General features: G+C 41.2%; 1 protein-coding gene across 39 annotated transcripts in view; it reads left to right on the top strand.

Annotated features, from left to right (window-relative positions):
• Positions 1-17,850, top strand: part of ANK3 (ankyrin 3) — a 255,966-nt gene that overhangs the window by 184,682 nt on the left and 53,434 nt on the right. For 13 of the 39 annotated variants that reach the window (XM_032116013.1, XM_032116011.1, XM_032116006.1 and 10 more), the window contains 6 exons: positions 1,691-1,702; positions 2,857-2,959; positions 8,324-8,430; positions 12,382-12,414; positions 15,272-15,496; positions 16,248-16,346. In XM_032116013.1, coding sequence (XP_031971904.1) covers positions 1,691-1,702; positions 2,857-2,959; positions 8,324-8,430; positions 12,382-12,414; positions 15,272-15,496; positions 16,248-16,346 — 579 coding nt within the window. The remainder of the gene's footprint in view (positions 1-1,690; positions 1,703-2,856; positions 2,960-8,323; positions 8,431-12,381; positions 12,415-15,271; positions 15,497-16,247; positions 16,347-17,850) is intronic. The other 26 variants (XM_032115999.1, XM_032116005.1, XM_032116003.1 and 23 more) reach the window with 10 other exon arrangements.

Below are 17,850 nucleotides of genomic sequence, written 5' to 3'. Positions count from 1 at the left end.
GCACTGGAGTCTGTTCTGAAGTGAAGTAGGGGGGGTGTACTTCCTTTGAAGCATACGTTCATTGCAGTTTTATTTCATATTCTTATTCATGTTGGCTTCTTACGGCAATGATACAGAAAACTTAACTATTCACTTTTTCTGGTCTCTGTTCATGCTCTGAACATCTCCAAGGTGCTTCTTTGCTAGCGGTCTGCAGCTGGTCTAGAAAGTGATCTAGGCAGCCAGCAAAGCCAGGTTTCTTTTGACTACTGCTGGTCAGACTGATACTCGCAGTAGAGGGTTCCTTAATGGGTATGTTTTGCTGAAGAATGTAAATGCCAGAAAAACTGAATTACAATCATTTTGCTATTTGGTGCTTTTATTTCTTTAAAGGTGATAGTGAGTAATCCAACTGAGAAAGACAACATTAAAAAAAAATGCTCCTCCCCGCCCCAAGAAAGAAAGAAAAAAAAAAAAGTCAGGTTGTCCCTAAATTTGTTGCAGGATTTAATTTGACAGGGAACAGATTACATGCTACAAAAAACAGTCCAAAGTTTCTGTGAACCTGATAAAATGTTGTAAAATTATTATGTTGTCTGACTAATGTTAATTTCAACGCAGGTACTTCTAGATCAACATTTTAGATTTCATTTTTGAATGTTGCTAAAGCTTGCAGTGTGTGTTGCTCAAAACAGTTAAATCTGTGTGAGCAGAGATTACTTCCATAGTTGTGGATTTGCAGTGTAGTTACTGACAGTTGAATTGTACGAAGCTAATAATTAAACATCATAAGCTGGAGCCCTGAGGGCTTTTTCCTATGCTGTAGTTTAAAGATCTGTTTTAAAAAGTGAGTTCATTGTCTAACAGCAAATAGCAACTCCCATAAGGTAAAGCCTAGATGTCTACCCTTCAGTCTTGTTTGTTATGGCTGCATTAAAAATGCAGGCATGCAGTGGAAATTTGCTCTTTAGTAGTCCCCAGCCCTGTTGTGCTTGATTTACAATTTTTAGGGAAGTTAATAAGTATTTATGAGATAATACATTCATGAGAAACGCCAAAATGCTTTTAAATAGTCTATTAGCCAGAAAGTCAGCAAATTAGATCTGAAGGGAGAACCTCATGTCATTGTAAACTGAATTAACAGAGCTGACATGCTGCTTTCAAATCTGGTGTGAGCGGGGTGATCACACAGCGCCGTCGCTGTGGTCAGTGCTGGAGCAGGGCAGAGGTGGTGCCGAGGGAGCGTGCTCTGTGTGCAGAGCCCAGCACTGATTTACCTGACACCTTCCACTCCTTGCAGCTCCCTTCTTGCTCAGAGTGCTCCCTGTGCAGGTGGGAGAGCAGAATTCCTCAATCACAATCTGTTAGGGAGATCTGAGGGCTCAACCCCATGTTATCTTTTCTTTGAGAGAAGTCTAATATTCCCATGCTTCTGGTTTTAGCAGTGCCATTACTATTTGTTGCTGCGTAGCTCATTTTTTGCATTGCCCATGTTATGCTCAGAGGAGACAAATACAGTGTTTTTTTCTGTGAAGTATTTTATTTAGCAAAAAAAGTATTCTGTGGATGTATCTTACTGCTGATTCTGAGTGTAACATTAAGAAATGGACATATTAAATGTATAAGCCATCCAGCCATAACATCTTGCTTTTCCTGTCTGATTCTTTGCTTTCTATTTCTCCTGTTTCTTTTCCACTGTAAATTGCTTTAGTCCAAAAGTCAGGTAAGAAGGCATGGCATCGTGTTACATCTCTCTCATCTTTCTGCTGCTGCCATTGCTCATCTTCATTTTATTCAGCATTGGAAAGTGACATGCTTTTATTTTGGGGAGCAGGGGGTGGGTTCGGCCCTAGAGAATATCCCTCTGTTATAACAAATATAACTTAAATTCTTTATGCCCTTTATCATGTAAAAGTCTGCTTAACATATGCCTACAGTGTGTAATTAAAATCCCAGTTCTGCTTCCAGCACAAGAAGGAACGTGTGCTAAGGGATTAGAGAAATTCAATTAGCAACTACTAAATGCATGAAACACGTTGTAGAGTTTTGAGTGTGAAAAATGTTGCTAGTTCAAAAGTGTAATATGTTGGTGGATGTTGCTTTGTATTAATTCACCTTTTTTACTACTTTATTTTTTGTCACGTAGCAAGCATGTCTAGGCCTGCAGCATGTTTTTAGCACATACCATAATGTACCTTCCAGGGTTAAATGTAAAACACTCCTACGTTGGTTTAATTGCAACACGTTAAGAGTGATCATAGTTATTTCTAAATAGTTTAACGTGCACAAAATAATTCCCAGAACATCAGCATCTCTACTTAGTTGTCAATAAAAATTTATTTCTCCTTTCGTTTCAAACTTACTATCCTTTCCTTTCTAACTATAGGGATAACTGTGGTGTTTATAACAATGTCAGAAGTGGTTCACCCACAAAGAGAATGACATGACATAAAACTTGCTCTTAGTTAAACCTGCTTCAGCAACCTGAGCTGTGTGGGCAGGCACTGTGACCTACCCACAGCTCCTCTGGGACCTGCCCTCGTGGGTCGCCTTCAGGATTAGGGCATGGAGATGTTTATCAAAGTTCATCTAAATACTTGAATACACTTTTCTGGATTTATTCTAAAACCACAACATCGCTGCCAAAGCAGTAAGCATTTGTTGAGATTTTGCTTATGCATATTGTAGGGAAGGGAATATTTAACTATAGCCAAATACTTTTTATTCCATTTTCCTCCTTGTATTTATTTCACAGATTATGTATATTTTGCCATCTTATGCTATCCCTGGAAGTTGCATGTATTAATTTTATTATTTTTATTTTCTGTTCATCTCATTGTCACCTGCACTTTCTATGATAAATGGTAAATACAACAGCCTCCGCTCCTTCAGTTCGGATAGGTCCTACACGCTGAACAGGAGTTCCTATGCCCGAGACAGCATGATGATCGAAGAGCTGCTGGTCCCAGCAAAGGATCAGGTATGTGCTGGGGCTCTGCCACCAGGTAGCTGTGCTTCGTTTTTGCAGGGGATTGCAGTGTGGAGCCCTCCCTCAGCTGTGCTGCCAGAGACTATGGCTGCTCTCTTAGCTGGTGAAAAGGGGCAAGAACGGAGCTGTGAGCAAGAGATGGTGGGGTTACCACTTTGTGGGTTTGATCCTGCAAGGGACAGGTGGTGGGGTCCCAAACCAGAAGAGCCTTTAAAGGACCAGTAACGTTTCTGAGTGTGGGGTTGGTTATTGGCTGAGGTCGATGAGTGCTCCTGCAGGCCTCGTGTATCTTTAGAGTGCTTTGATAAGCTGGGAGCAACGAGTTTTACACTAAGCAACCTTTGGACTGCATGGACTGGGAATTACTTTGGCCTGTTCTGTCCACATGGAGGGGACTCCAACTGCTGTCCTTGTTTTTCCACTCTTGGGAAGAATTTGGCCTTGTAAAGATTAAGCTATTATAGACTCTTCAGTTTATGTATCTTCCAAACACTTGTGCAATGACTAATACAACAAAAGCAGCATCTTTTGACCTGATTATAGCGTGGGAAAGTCTTTCCAAAAGCTGGGGATAATGGAGTACTGTATGCTTTGTTTCTGAGTTCCTCATATTTTCCTTGGTAGACTTGCTTCAGATTTCCAAATCTAACTGAATTGCTCAAGAGTTTCTTGATACACAGAAGTCAAAGATCTGCTAGGAAACTGAATAAAAATTCACATAAAAACCCTCACTTGGAAAGGACTGTGGAGTGGAACTGTTGTTTATATCCTGGAAGAGCATAAGGTGGATTGGAATGAAACAGAGGTTTTCTGCTGCTGTTTTCACAGACCTTTCCTGCACTGGGGGTTATTGATCTCAGAGGATATTTTCATGGGGAAAAGGGTCCACAGAGCAGGACTTGTACATTTTAAACCTTGATTGTATTAGTCTGTAAATCCTGGTGTGGTATAAGCTTTTTTTTACTACAGCTTTTACACGCAGTTCTGGTAGCGTTATGAGAATGGCAGAAATTGGATTCTGCCTTTAGCAACAGAATGTTTATTATTAGATTGTTACTTTTAAGCTAAATGCTGTAAACCTCCAATAACCATAATTTGCAGCAGCCATCTAAGGGGGAGTTTCCAAAGCTTGAATAGCAGTGATTTTGTGGTTTTGTTTGGTTTGAAGTCATAAAACAAAATCTGCAGCTACTGGCACTGGGCACAAGAAATTCTGTGTCAGGGCTGAGAACCTAAAGCTGCTTTGATGCCTCCTAATACTAACACTTCCTTAAGAGTTTTTGATATGATGGAAACTTCAGAGGAGAGGAGGACTCCTTAATGTGAGAATATATTGCACTGTTGTATGATTCTGGCTACTTTTGTGATTCCCATTAAAGTAGATGGCACGGATTTAGCAGCTAGGGTGCATCTTGTCACATAACAAGACTTAAAACCAGCTCTATGCTTAACAAATCTCAAAGAATGTGGTAGTGGGAAAAAATGTCAGTCTTGTCTTGAGAGGTTAGTAAAGCTGTGATTCTGTGCAAAACAAATGTGAAAGTAACAAACTATCTTCATGAGAAGTGGAGACCAGCTAAAACTCTCTGCCATGGCTTCTGCAAACCTCCATGTCCTGAGAAAAATATATCCATCCTTGGAATTGCTGTGGTTTTCTGCCCAGCCCTAGCTTTTGGCTGAAGCAGGAGAAGTGCATTTGGGAGATGGGGAATATCCCTGCCCCTCTTTCTCGTTCCTCTGTACGTTAATGGGCTCCTAGATAATCTCTGCTGTGGCAGTAGAAAGCAGGGGAAAAAAGCAGTAACTTGTGTTCCACCGATAGAATTCACAGGAACGAAGATCACTGTGGGTTGAAACCAGTATTCTAAAAGTCCATCTGGGAACTGAGAGGAGTTAAGGCTATTTTGGGAATCACAGTACTTTGAAACAGAGCGTTCCATTGCCTGTCTGTATATGCCATTTCCTCTCCTTTTGTACAGTGCAGACCTGTCTGGAGTTCATGGCAACAGCAAAGTCAGTTATTGGGAATTAATTTTATCACAAACATCAGTATATAGAAGAGTAAGGAGCATTTGCCAACCTCTTCGTCAGGTTAAGATAGAAGATCCCATGGCCACCTCTCCCCAGGATCCCTGGTAAACTTGGGAGTCTGGAAGTAGTCAAATGAGGATGATTTGAAACCATTCTTTACTGAACCTCACTGCCAGCATAACACATGGAATGTTAGAGTTTCTAATAATTCCTTAGAAGTCCCAATATTCTCCATTGTTTGCCTTTGGTGGTTTATTGCTGACCCTGTTCACAGGGAATTCTGAATCCAGGCCACACTGTACCTCATAACCTGGCTGGAGCAAAGTTAAAATTTCTGTGTCCTGGCGTGTTACCTTGGATGCAGCAACTCGGACTAAGTCCAAATGACTTCTCCATGGAATAACTTACATCAACCTCTGAATTTAATCAGCCAAAGGGAGGATGACTTGGGCTGTCCATTAAATAGCAGCTTGCTGAATCACTTCAGTCTGGATAAATTCATCTGGGAGGAAGCATAAATTCTTCTGTTTGCTGAACTCTGATATTACACAGCCTGGATATTCAGTTACGCAACTAGCAGGATCCTTGCCAGCAGAACCGTCAGTATTTTTATACACTCATTTGCATCTCAGCCTGCCACACCCTTTAGCAATGCATTTTTAATCTCCCTCAGTCCAGGGAGGGAACACTGGGACCTGACCAAACACAGAATGGATCCTGTGATTTGATGTTACTGACAGTGTACTATCTTCTGGACTGCTTATATTGCAACTTACATAGGAAGATTTTTTTTTTTTTTTTTTGCCTGCATGGAAAATCCAGCGCCTCAACAGCCTGGAAAAATGAGATCCACAGATGTGTACTGTGTGTAAGAGGAGTGTGTCCAGCTATCAGCTTTTCCTACTCTGCTTCTGCGCCAAAATCATTGGCTGCGGGCTTTGGGCTTTTGCTAGCTCTAAATATGTCCAAAAGATCTGTTTGAGTGCACTTGGTCAGAGAGGAATGCTCTAAAACAAAACAGTCACCTGGTGTACAGACCATGTCTCAGGACAAGGAACTGGACTGAGGAACCCCACCTACATGTGTAGGCAAACCTACAGCACATCTGTGAGCGCAGTGGCACCTCTGTCTAGCACAGGTTATTTTGGAGTGATGGTATTTCCTTGGAATTTATATGGTCCTATGTTTAGTTTTCTATATCCCACTGCTAAGGGAGCATAAGCATTTTTCCTCTGTGACAGGAAACCTGACCCCACATTTCTTTGTTGATGTGTGTCCTGGTGCATGCCTGGGCCTCGGTGCAGTGACGCTGTTACGGCTTAGCCGGCCTTTCAAGGACAAACACCAAATTGTGTTGTTCCTTTTGGCCCCTTTCTTATGTTCCTTTGCTTTGGCCTATTTTTGATGATAAAGTTTACCACTGAGCAAAGTAATAGATTTATTTTTGTTTATCTAAATTTTTACAGTGCCCAAAACAACCTGCCTGAATCTTACACTGTTTGGTATCAAAAGTAATAACGTGCTCAGTATGAGCTCTTATAAATCACTTGGAATAGCAGAAATCCACAGTGATGGCTTTCCTGCCTAAACCACAGGCTCTCCAGCAAATGTTGGAGAATCCCTAGTATCTTACTGGAAAGAGTAACAAAACTGTCTTCATTAAACTCAATTGCAATACATTTTTCAAATGGTGCTACTTAAGTCCACTTCGGTGGCTTAATTGTCATTCTTTTAACAGCATTCATTTTCTCATTTATGTCTGATGGTGTATTTTGCTGTTTAATGCAATCAAGTTTGCCCTTCATTGTTGTTGTCTGTGCTTGAACCATCAGGCCTCAAGCACATCTGTTACAGCACAGAGTTTAACAAAAGGTCCTTAGTAGAAGTGTTGAGGTAGGGAAAGGAGGAGGCATCGAGCCAGGAGGTTGGACGGGTGGCAGAGCAAAGCTGCACTCTGCAGGGATTTCTGTCGATGGGCAGTAAATTACAGTGTCAGTAGTTTTTGGAAGGCAACCTGGAATCCTCATTTCTAATAAAAGAAATGCCTAAGGAGTGCAGTTTTTGGAAACTCCAGAGTGATGGGAGTGTTGCACATTCTGGCCAGCAACACAGCAACTATCTGCCTGCTTATCTTGTGGAGGCTACTCAAGAGAAGTATTTTTGTGTGTTTATGACTGAATTTGCCAGATCTACTTCTAATGCTGATATTTCTATTCAAAATAATTAATCTGCACTACTAGTCTGTGTCAGCATGGAAGAAAACCCCAGTGGAAGTAATAAGATTTCCCCATGTAGAAGCATGTGCTTGGCTCTGCTCTGACTTGAACCCACTGAATTTGATTTGAAAACAGCCCATGAGGTTTTAGTCCAAACAGGCTGCTCTCTCTAGCTGCATTTGCCTCTAAGCAGCAAACAACCTACTTACAGGAAACACTGACATCTTTAACACCATCTTGGGTGAAGATTGTGTGTGTGTGTTGCTTCTTGACTTAGTTTTGTTGATGTAACTTACGATGGTGCTTCTTAAATTGTGGAGAAGGTTTCACATCCACCCTGGAAATAGGGGAAAACAATATTTGAAGTTAGTTGGTTTAATTTCCTAAGACAGGAGAAACAAAGGAAAAAGAGTGTTTTGCAGGAATGGCTTTGCTGCCCAGTAAGAGGATTTATAGCGCCAGGGAGGTTGTGGGGCACAGGATGCATGAATGTCCATGTGCGTGGGCAGCAGGAGAAACAAATCACACCTCAGTGCCTGTCCGAGGGGAGTTAATTATAGCCTCACAGGGTTAAAGCTATTTCTGTCCAGATGAGTAGGGACAGTGGCACTCCACAAAACAGTGCCCATGTTGGTTGTGTATAAAGACAAACCAACCCCCTCCTGCCTTCACAGCCTCCGTGAAACTCCCAGGGAAGTTATTCACAGGTTCTGCTTGAATAAGGATCTATCCAATGGCATCGTCTGAGGGGGAGTGTTACACTGCCTGGCTATATGGTGTATGACTGTACTACAAATGGTAATTTTCTTTTCCAGTCTTTTTAACCTGGCACATAAAAGTAAGTAAAGACTGGGGACAGACATACTTGAAACGGAAGGAAGTGCCAGAAGTGGGCAAAAGGAATGTTTGAAGAAACAAGAGTTTGTGTGTGTATTTCATGCTTCTGTTACAGGATTTTCAGTAATTTAACTCTGAAGATATCAGCACTGTTAAATGGAAAGGACCAGGTCTAAATTTAATATAATTATATTAACAAGCTTATATTTAAGACAAGTGTTTCTAATGTTAATTTTAAATTTCAATTTATCTGTTTTGTTTTGTTTTGAAGCACCTGACGTTTCAAAGGGAGTTTGATTCTGATTCTCTCAGGCACTACAGCTGGGCTGCAGACACCTTGGACAATGTTAACCTTGTTTCGAGTCCCATCCATTCTGGGTAGGTCACTTAACAGTTTTCCTTTATCTTTAGATGTGGAACTGTATTGTTAGCTGCAGAATACAGCCTGCTGTAATGGCTGATAACATGTCTGTTCCTGCTTCACTTGAAGCCAGTGGCAAAATTCACACTGACTTCAAGGAGGGTGCTTAATAACAGGAGTCAGTCTAAATTCTTGCATATCAAACCGAAAACTTGCTTCTGCTCTTAATTTTCTGAATGCCAAAACACTGTAATCCCACAGGCTTCTCTTTAAGAGCCCTGTTTTGCTTTTTCTGTTGCTTATGCTTTGCTTTAAGTGTCATGAGATGATTTCGTTTGCATTGTATTAAATTATTTGGAATATGAAATCAGAGATAGAATGTTATGCTTTCTGTTCTTTCGTAGAGGAAAAAATGGGGGGCTTTAATTTGATCTCTTATTTTATTTATACCTTCAAGCTCCTGCCTAGTCTCCAATATCTGTAGTTTGATTTTAGTGGTGCTATTTGTTTACTTATGAGTCATCTCTGTAATTTAGGTGCTTCTTGACAGTGCCACATAGACTTGATTTAAATGCAGTAGTAGTGATGTCTGAATGCATATTGTAAAAATTTGCAAATGAATGCGTAAGTAATCTTTGCATATTATTAGATTGTCTAGTGTAAATATTTGTTGCTTAGTTTTCGAGATCAGGACATAAAATCTCATATCCGTTTTAATTTACTTCCCCATTTTGTGACTAATTGCCTTCTTATCATAAAAATGAGCGCGGCACATACCAAACAAAATATTTCTTTTCCAATACAGCAAGCCCTACAAATCTAAAGCTACAGTCCCACAATACACATAAGCACCTGCTGAACAGATCTATATAACAGTGGATTTCTAGGTCCCAAGCTGATAAAACACTGCACATGGTCAGTGCTGGCATTAAAATGTCAAGAACTGCAGTATGTAAAGACTATTGGTTGTCATGGAGTGGTGCATTGGCACAGGACCTCAGAGAGCTGGTAGCCCATCCCCTTGCTTTACTGTGGGATAAAATGTTGTCAAGGAATTCCTGAAATACATTTAATGTCCTAATAATCATTAAAAAGAAGAGATTCCATAGGCCCCCAGCTTCAGGAGTCCACTATCTTTTGTTACAGTATTTCTTCCCCTGATAGTCAGCTTGACATTTCGTTGCTATAGACTAAGCCTGTTTCTTGTCATATCTATAGTGGTCATGGGGAGTAGTGTCTTCCTGGTCTCTTAACAGCTGTTTTCTATGTCAGAAGGCACATAATCCTGTCTTTTAGACTAAAATGCCCCGGACCCTCCTAGGTGGTGCTTTCTGCATTTCAGCACATTCCTGCTGCTCTGGCCCAGCTCTTCCCTCTTCAATGAGAGCTGTTTATAAGCCAGGATCGCCACCTCTTTGGTCTGACACAGTCCCATAACGAGAGTTATCCTCTTGGTAGTTTCAGTTTCTGTTGGTGGATGTTTGTGATCTGCTACAATTTCTTGGCTCTCTTCTGAAATCCTGAAGTTTGGTTATTTTTTACACTGGAGTTGTGCTTAAGTGTTTGGTGGCTCCCCTCAGTTTGCATTTGTCTCTATGGTATTTCAGTTTGTTGGTTCCTGCCCCTTTTTCCGTTTTTTAGCAAGAGAGCTTTTAATTCTGATCCTGTTTTCCAAAGACTTTTCAGACCTTTTTTTCTGTGTTGAAATCATGAAGACATCGGCCTAGTATCTGTGCCAGGACAAGTTCCCTTTCCCTTTTAAGCTTCCCTTTCAGGAAAGCTCTGATGGTATCTCTTTTGAGGTAGCTTCTCAGGTGATCCTGCACTTACCTTATCTGTACTGTACCTCCATTGCTTGCTGAGATACCAAGGCAGTACTGCCACACATCAAAGAAGGAATTAAAATTCATTTGACATGAATTGCTCTTGCCACTTATATTTTTGGTTTGTTTTTATTTTGAGGACTGGTGGTAGGCAAGGTGAAGTATCTTGATTAACTGCCTTGATCCTTTAGGTGCTTGTAGAATGGTGATTAAATAATTTATTCCTGAATATTTCCTGGTAGTCTGGGTTAGAGTGACTGGTCTGAAATTTTCTGGTTTCTTTTCATCCTGATAGAAGATAGGCCTGATGTTTTCATCCTGCCAGTCCTCTGGGACAGCACTTGCCTGCCCTTAGGTCTTCAGCACGCTCACCAGTGGTTCCAGCCCTCTAAACATATATTCTGTGGACATGGGACACAAGATCTGCTCCCTTGGTACATGAGCCCTCTCTAATGCAGAGGTGGTCTAAGGTTTGCCCAGAGGGGAGCAAACTGTGGGGCTGCATGGCAGGGAGAAGACAGATATGCTCCAAACAGGTGTAGCTCTCCAAATGGGCATAAATCAAAATACTCTCCAAACATGTAGGGCTTTTCTGACCCATTACATTTCTTGTTTGACATAGAAAGTGCATCAGAAACGATGCTCTGAGGACTCAGTTCATGTGTTAGGAAAAAAGCCCCAAACCTTACTCATTGTTTATTTACTTTTCAGTTGTGGCCCCATATTATAATATGATCCTGTTTGATTTTCTCAGTTATATTCACCTAGAGGCAATCAACAGATGTTCTGCTCTAATCTTCCAGTACCTCTGATATAGAGGATCATGACCTTTCACATCTCTTCTGCCAGTCTTTTCCTGAAAAGCAAATCCTTTTCTGCTTGTTTGGAGTGCTTCATCCCTGTCTTTGTCCCCAGTTCTCTCTGTGGCTGGGGGCAGGGGCTGTCAGTCCTCATGGTGTGGTGGCCCTGTGGCCAGGCTCTGACTCTGCTGCTCTTTGCCATTTCCACCCTCACAGGGCTCCCCAATGTGCTGGCCAGGAGCTCCACTGCTGCCTCAGGTCACTCTTTTCCCCATTTTCCCACTGTCAGAAGAGAGCATCAATACTTGTTCTCATTTCTTAACCCAGGCAGAAGGGGAATTCTGGGAGCGGGATGTGGAGATCCAGCAATGTATCAGTGAAAGGAGAAGAAAGAATAAATTGTTGGCAGTGATTTCAACTCTTCTGGTTTTTCCTTTTTTTGAGCCAAGATGATGTTTTATGTTTTTCTTCTTGAGTTCAGATAAGCTGTTTTGCCAGCATATATTTTGAACAGGGTCCATTGTAAGCAGTACATTGAAATGCATCATGAATCTTGAGGCCTCTGGAAGGGTAGAGACCCTCACCAAAATGACCTTCAGCTGTCAGATGTGAGCTTACTCCTGCAGCTTTCCCAGAGTAAAATGTGGGTGTGCTCTCTTTGTGTTGCCTTTTTTAACTCCTTCATTTCCTTAGCTGAAAGACAGAAATGAGTGTGCCACACTGCCTTCCAATATTGAGAAACACAGAAATACTGGATCCAGTCTTGTAAGGTGGAATAAATCAGATTTCTTGTTGTTGACTATATTTTAAATTGTATTTACTCTAGTTTACTCCCACCACAACTCATTTTTGACAGCAGTGCAATGAGTGGCATGGACTGGTACTCCTTTCAAGCATCCTGCCGTACATATGTTTATACATTATGCTTTGGAAAATAAACTGCTTTAGAAAAGTGAAAGACTGGTTTTCCATGGCACAGAGGAGCATGTTTTGGGAATTCAATGAAGAACTTGTGTTGCAATAAATTCTCTGCTGACTAGGTAAACTGCAAATGCTTTTCTCCATGGGCTTCTACATTTTCCAGAGGAATTATGGAGTTGTGCTGACTAATTAAATGAACACTCCCTTTCAGATTTTTTTCCTTGTGCAGCATATTTTATATGGCATATGTCATGATATGTGAAGCAAAAACCAGATAATTTCTAAAGCTGGCCTTCAAACATGTTGCTTTTGTTATTTTTCTGATTGTTACTTTTTCTTTGCACTTATTATTGATATTTTTCTGTTGCTTGCCTCTAATTATCTTGCATTAATTTTCCCATTTGCTTTCTAAATTATTTTGCAGCTATTCCTCTCCACTCCCCCAGTATGATTCAAGGTGATAACTCTGTGCTTTCTGTGAATCCTCATTTTATTTTCTTTTTTTTGAACTTCTTTTCCCACAGAGTGTGTGTAGATGTTTGTAGTGCATCCAACCACATCCTCATCCCTTCCATGTATTCAAGTAGAACTGCTCATTAGCTTTTAGCGTTGTGTTTTAGAGGTCATACTGTAGTTTCCATTATTAGTGCAACATTAATTTAGGTAAGCATCAGCTACTAATGTTTTTGGATACAAAGTGCATGAAATGTTGTTGGAGTTGTTGTTACTGTTTTAAACGGTAAGTTACTAATCAGAAAGTTAAACAAGGAAATAATTCATTAATGTGCTGCTGACACTGATTGCCTTTCTCTGGGAGCAGTGTGCACAAAGGCTGATCTGCTGCAGGTTTTGTCCGTGCTGGAGGCTGCAGACACCAAAGCTGGAAGGGACTGGCTCCTGCTCTGGGGCACAGGCTCATGTCAGGGGCTATTTACCCTTGCTGTGAGCAGTGTGCAGTAGCAATGTTAAGCTCTGGGTTGCCAAGGCTGGACTGACCTTCAAATCTACAGCCCAAACATCCCTGGTAACTCAGGGACTGATTTTTGTAGGTTTTTAGTTTTAACTTCTACTGAGTATTTGTCTTAATTACTAATTTAAGACAGTTGATTTACGTGCCTAGAGATTTTTGACAATTCACTCACACATACTTCTCATCATTTAAATAGTTTGGGTACATAAGAGACCATCTTATTTGAGTGTAAGTTTTGGCATTTTTGCATTAGATGAAAGCCCCCTTTCCATTATTAATTCTGAGGTGGCTTAACAAGCCAGTAACAGTGTACACAATAGGCAGCTCCCCAAAACATTGCTTTGTGCTGAGCCATCAGGTCAAGCCCAGCCTTGCCAAGCTCCCCAGGTGGCTCCTCCATGGAGCGCTGACCAGCTGTGCCTCCCTGGAGCAGCTGCAGCTTCAGCCCTGAGGATGCTCCAGCCAGGCATCCCTCCACCCTGCACACTTCCAGTCTGAAATGGCCCCATCCCCTCTACAGACAGAAACCATGTGCATTTTTAAAAGGCCAGCAAAGCATCCATGAATGCTAAGATTATAATCACTTATAGAGTATATAATTTAAAGATTGAGCATATTGGTTTTGACACAGGTTTAATATTTGTAGAAAGTGTTTGGTTAGCCAAGATCCTGTCCCGCTGAAACAATTCCTCTTGTGAGGAGCTGGGATACCCTAGTGGCAACGTTTGGATTTGTTGGAGTGTACAGTGCATTTATCTAGGAGAGAAATATGGAATGTGGATACAGTTTTTCTGTATGAAAACTACTGTGAAATATCATGCCTCAGTATTGTAAAGCGTCTGGGGCATGAGAAATTATAAATCTGGGCTAGGGTCATCTCAGAGAGCAGTTTTACCCCCCCATCTTTACTGATGGATTTTAATTTGAAGAAAGGCAATGTAGCAATTTCTTGATCTGGAATTCGGCTGAACAACATTTCTATCCTACTTCCTGTATTTTATAGCTTGTGTCCTTACTCACCTCTCTCCTGCAGACCACTAAATACCAAATGTTGGTTTCCCTCCTGCTTTTGTGCAGATTTTTCCCACCCACGTTGGCCAGACTTCTGAATGCAGCTTATTTGCAGGCCTGGCCAGTGCCTGGCAGCTGCTGCTCTTGGTGTCCAGCTGGTCTCAAAGCAAATGGGGCTGTCTTGCACAAATTCCCAGTCACACTTCAGAGCACTTGGGGGCTTTTTTTCAAGAACCATCACAATCCCCCTGGATTATTGACTTACACCCTTAGTTCAGTTTAGTGTCAGGAGCCAGGAAATTGAATGGATTCACCTGTTAGTCATGTGAAGGTTTAGTTCTTAAAAGCTGGAAGTTTTGGCAACAGCCTTGAAAATAGTGAAGCCACATGATAGATGTGTCAGCTATGTCAATGTCTGCCTGTCATACAGGAGGAGCAAACAAAAGCTGTACTGGCTTCAAGACTGAGCTGGTAACTTGTGTCCCTCTTGACACCAGCCTGTCATTGCATCTTCTACCTGAAGCTATTCTAATTTTAATTGTTAATCTTAATTATTCCCTTGCTAATAGAAAGGATTTTATTCAAAAATATACCACTCATCATTTACAAATATAATTTCATACCCCTGTGTTATAAAATGGAAAATTATGCACTGGAATGACACGAGCAAGTGCAATTTTTCTTTAATGTCCCCTTTTTTTGCTAATGAATTTTAATCTTCAAAGAGAAGTAATGGCATGATCCCCTCCAGGGAGCCAACAGCCTGAAGGAAGTTATGTTCTTGGTAGTCATCACTTATCTTCCCCATCAGTGGAAGCCCTTAGTAGCCTGGACTGACTGTCACCCATGGTGCTGGCACTTGCTCTGGCAGCCATCAGGAGTATTTGCAAATGAGACAGTGAGGAGGTTTTAAAGACTGAGGTTCCAAAAATAATAAGCATTTTTGATTCTCCTTTTTCTACACTGTCTGGTTGCTTTATGCATGTGAGGCTAATTACTCTCATTTGTGGACAGTAGAGCTAACAGCAACAAAGGGATGTTTTAAAATTCTAACAAACCACTACTAATACCCTACTTGTGTACACTTTTAATCCAAATTTCTCAGTAGAACCTGGTCATTTCACCATGATGTTGCTAGAGCTTTAGCCATTCCTGCTTTTGATAACCAATAGTTAACATGTAAGTATGAGTGTTAAAAGGATCTTCATGTTCTTTTTAGTTTAGCTGGGATCGGGATGACTTTTCTAATGTTTTAAAGTCTGTGTCTGTTGACTTCTTGCTGACCTGCTTGTTTTGTGACCATTTTAATTGACGTGCTTTCTTTCTCCTGCAGTTTCCTGGTTAGTTTTATGGTGGATGCACGCGGGGGTTCGATGAGGGGCAGTCGGCACCATGGCATGAGGATAATCATCCCGCCGCGGAAGTGCACGGCGCCCACCCGCATCACCTGCCGCCTGGTGAAGAGGCACAAACTGGCCAGCCCACCACCCATGGTTGAAGGAGAAGGATTGGCAAGTCGGCTTGTAGAAATGGGGCCAGCAGGGGCACAGTTTTTAGGGTGAGTTGTTCTGTGAGTTTAATTGTTTACGCTCATGTCGCACCTTTCATTCCCTCTATCCTGTGGATCTAAGTAGTTAAACATTAACTCTACCTCATCTGAGCATGTAACAAAGGCTACTTAACTTAAAACATTAAAAAATGCCGACCTGCCATTCCTTCTGGAAAGAATCCTTGCATTTTAAGGAGAGTTTTGCCTCTTTGATGACTGCAGGAAGGAGATGAAGGTAAGGAAAGCCATGGGAAGGCCAGGTCGCACCCCCCTCTACTCATGCAACCTGCCTTGGAAGTCAGGAGGAGTCACACACTGAAAACCCAGAGCCAGTTTTGACCCTCTTGCTTGTAGAGTATTTAGAGCAACAGCACTGTCACAAAGAATCGTCCTAAGGACACCCACAGGGACCCAGATATTGAGCTCTGTTCCCAGCATGTGCAGGGCTCCCTCTGGAGTTGCTGGGAGCTGCCTGTCACCGTCTTGTGGCCCAAAACCACTTGGAGTGACAAGTGACAGTAGGTGGAGCACCTACTGCAGAGTGGTGGTACAAGCAGTACCAGTGCTAGGAACTGACTATTTTTAAAGCTTACAATAGGGGAAACAATCCACTATGATGTGGCCTTTTTTTTCCTAATTATAAATTTTGTTCATTACCGTGCGTGGCACCCTGGTGTAAACTGCTGGTTCTGTCGGGAATGACAGCTTGTTCCTAATTTCCCCTTCTCGTTTCTCTTCCTGCTGCATGGATGTTATTCAGTAAACTGCATCTTCCTAAAAGTCCTCCCCCTCTAAATGAGGGTGAGAGCATGGTTAGCCGAATCCTGCAGCTTGGTCCACAAGGAACAAAATTTATTGGGTAGGATATGTACGGAAAAGATACAGAATGTCTACAGTTTTTCTTTTGTTTCCGATTTTTTTTTGTTATTCCCATTATTTTTTTTAAGTTTCCTGAAACTTTCAGTTGATTTACGTCACTGAAAGGAAATCATAGTGGCTTGATTTAATACAGCTCTGCTACTACCTTGTGCTTATAGGCATGTAAAATTCACTGCCAGCATTCTGCTTTCATAACTTCTGTGCTTTTGTAATTTTTTAAATTTGAAGTGTTTCTACTGCATTAAATACATTTTAATACACAGTGGCAGTCCTTTAAGTTCAACCCTGTGGTAGAGAAGGTATTACAGGCCTTGAGTGAGACTGTTTTGGGAAGAGCATTTGTAAAATGTGATTGCATAAAGTCTATTATTTATGAAAGATTATTTAGGAAAAAAATGTTATCAAGTGAATGAATTGATTCAGCAAGATTGGAGAAATACTAACCTTTTCAACGTTCAAGAGGCATCTTGTTAAAATAAATTTACGAAGCCAAGTGTGCTACCCAAAGGAACTGCAGTGTATAGTCTAAACATGTAAGGATGTTTCCCTATGTTTTTGACTGTTGTTTTCAAACCATATTGTGAAATTTATTGCATTAGGTTTTCAAAATATTGGTGAGTGTTTGGTGTTCCAAACCTGTTCAATACCTTCTCACTGAGTATTCTCGTTAAATGTCATGCACAAAATTGTGTGGTTTCTAAATATTTACAGAGACAGTATCTGAAATATTAGCCTGCAAAGATTGTACTACAGTGTTAGTTTTCAGCTCGTGCTCTTTTTGAACTGGAGTGTAAATATCTTAAGCAATGTATTTGAATTTTTGGTATTTTCTTGCTGTGCACAATGGGAGAGAGCAGCTGCGTTCCTGACTTTTTGTTAAAGGACTTGAGACTAGAAAAATAGACTGGGTGTTCCTAAAAGCATCTAAAATATATATTAATGAAACTCTTTCTATCATTTTCATGGGGAAAAAAAAGACTAACTCTTCTCCCTGGGAATTTAATGTGCAAACTGGGCTTCCAGCTAGTTTGTTTTTCCCCATGATGGCTGTTGTGACTTCATGCTCAAGTGATGGATTGGTTACTGCACCCAGCACCTGGCGGGTGTACGGTACCCCAGAAGTGCTGCACACTTCTCCCATCATGCGGCGCTGCTTTTAACCAAGTTGTTACAAAGCAGTCAAACCCTTTACAACCTCTGTAGGAAAATAATGATACTGTCTATTTAAATGTCTTAAAGCTGCATAATCCATAAATGTTCACTTACTATGTGATTTCAGTCGGTTTGTCTTAGCATACCTTAAAATGCATATCCTGCCTGTGAAGTGTTTGGCAACAGTGTCTGTTATGTTGAGGAATGGCACATGAAGTGAATGGTGGTTTCTGTTGGTTGTTCATACAAGCTGTTCAGTGATGCACTTGCAGTCCTCTGTTGAAGGTACTTTGTCTGGTGACATAGGTGTATTATTAACCACCTTCTCATTC

Source organism: Corvus moneduloides, chromosome 8 (assembly GCF_009650955.1).
Source record: "Corvus moneduloides isolate bCorMon1 chromosome 8, bCorMon1.pri, whole genome shotgun sequence".
NCBI classification, from domain to species: Eukaryota; Metazoa; Chordata; class Aves; order Passeriformes; family Corvidae; genus Corvus; species Corvus moneduloides.
The sequence above is the reverse complement of the archived record's forward strand: the minus strand, read 5'-3'. Positions and strand labels throughout refer to the sequence as shown.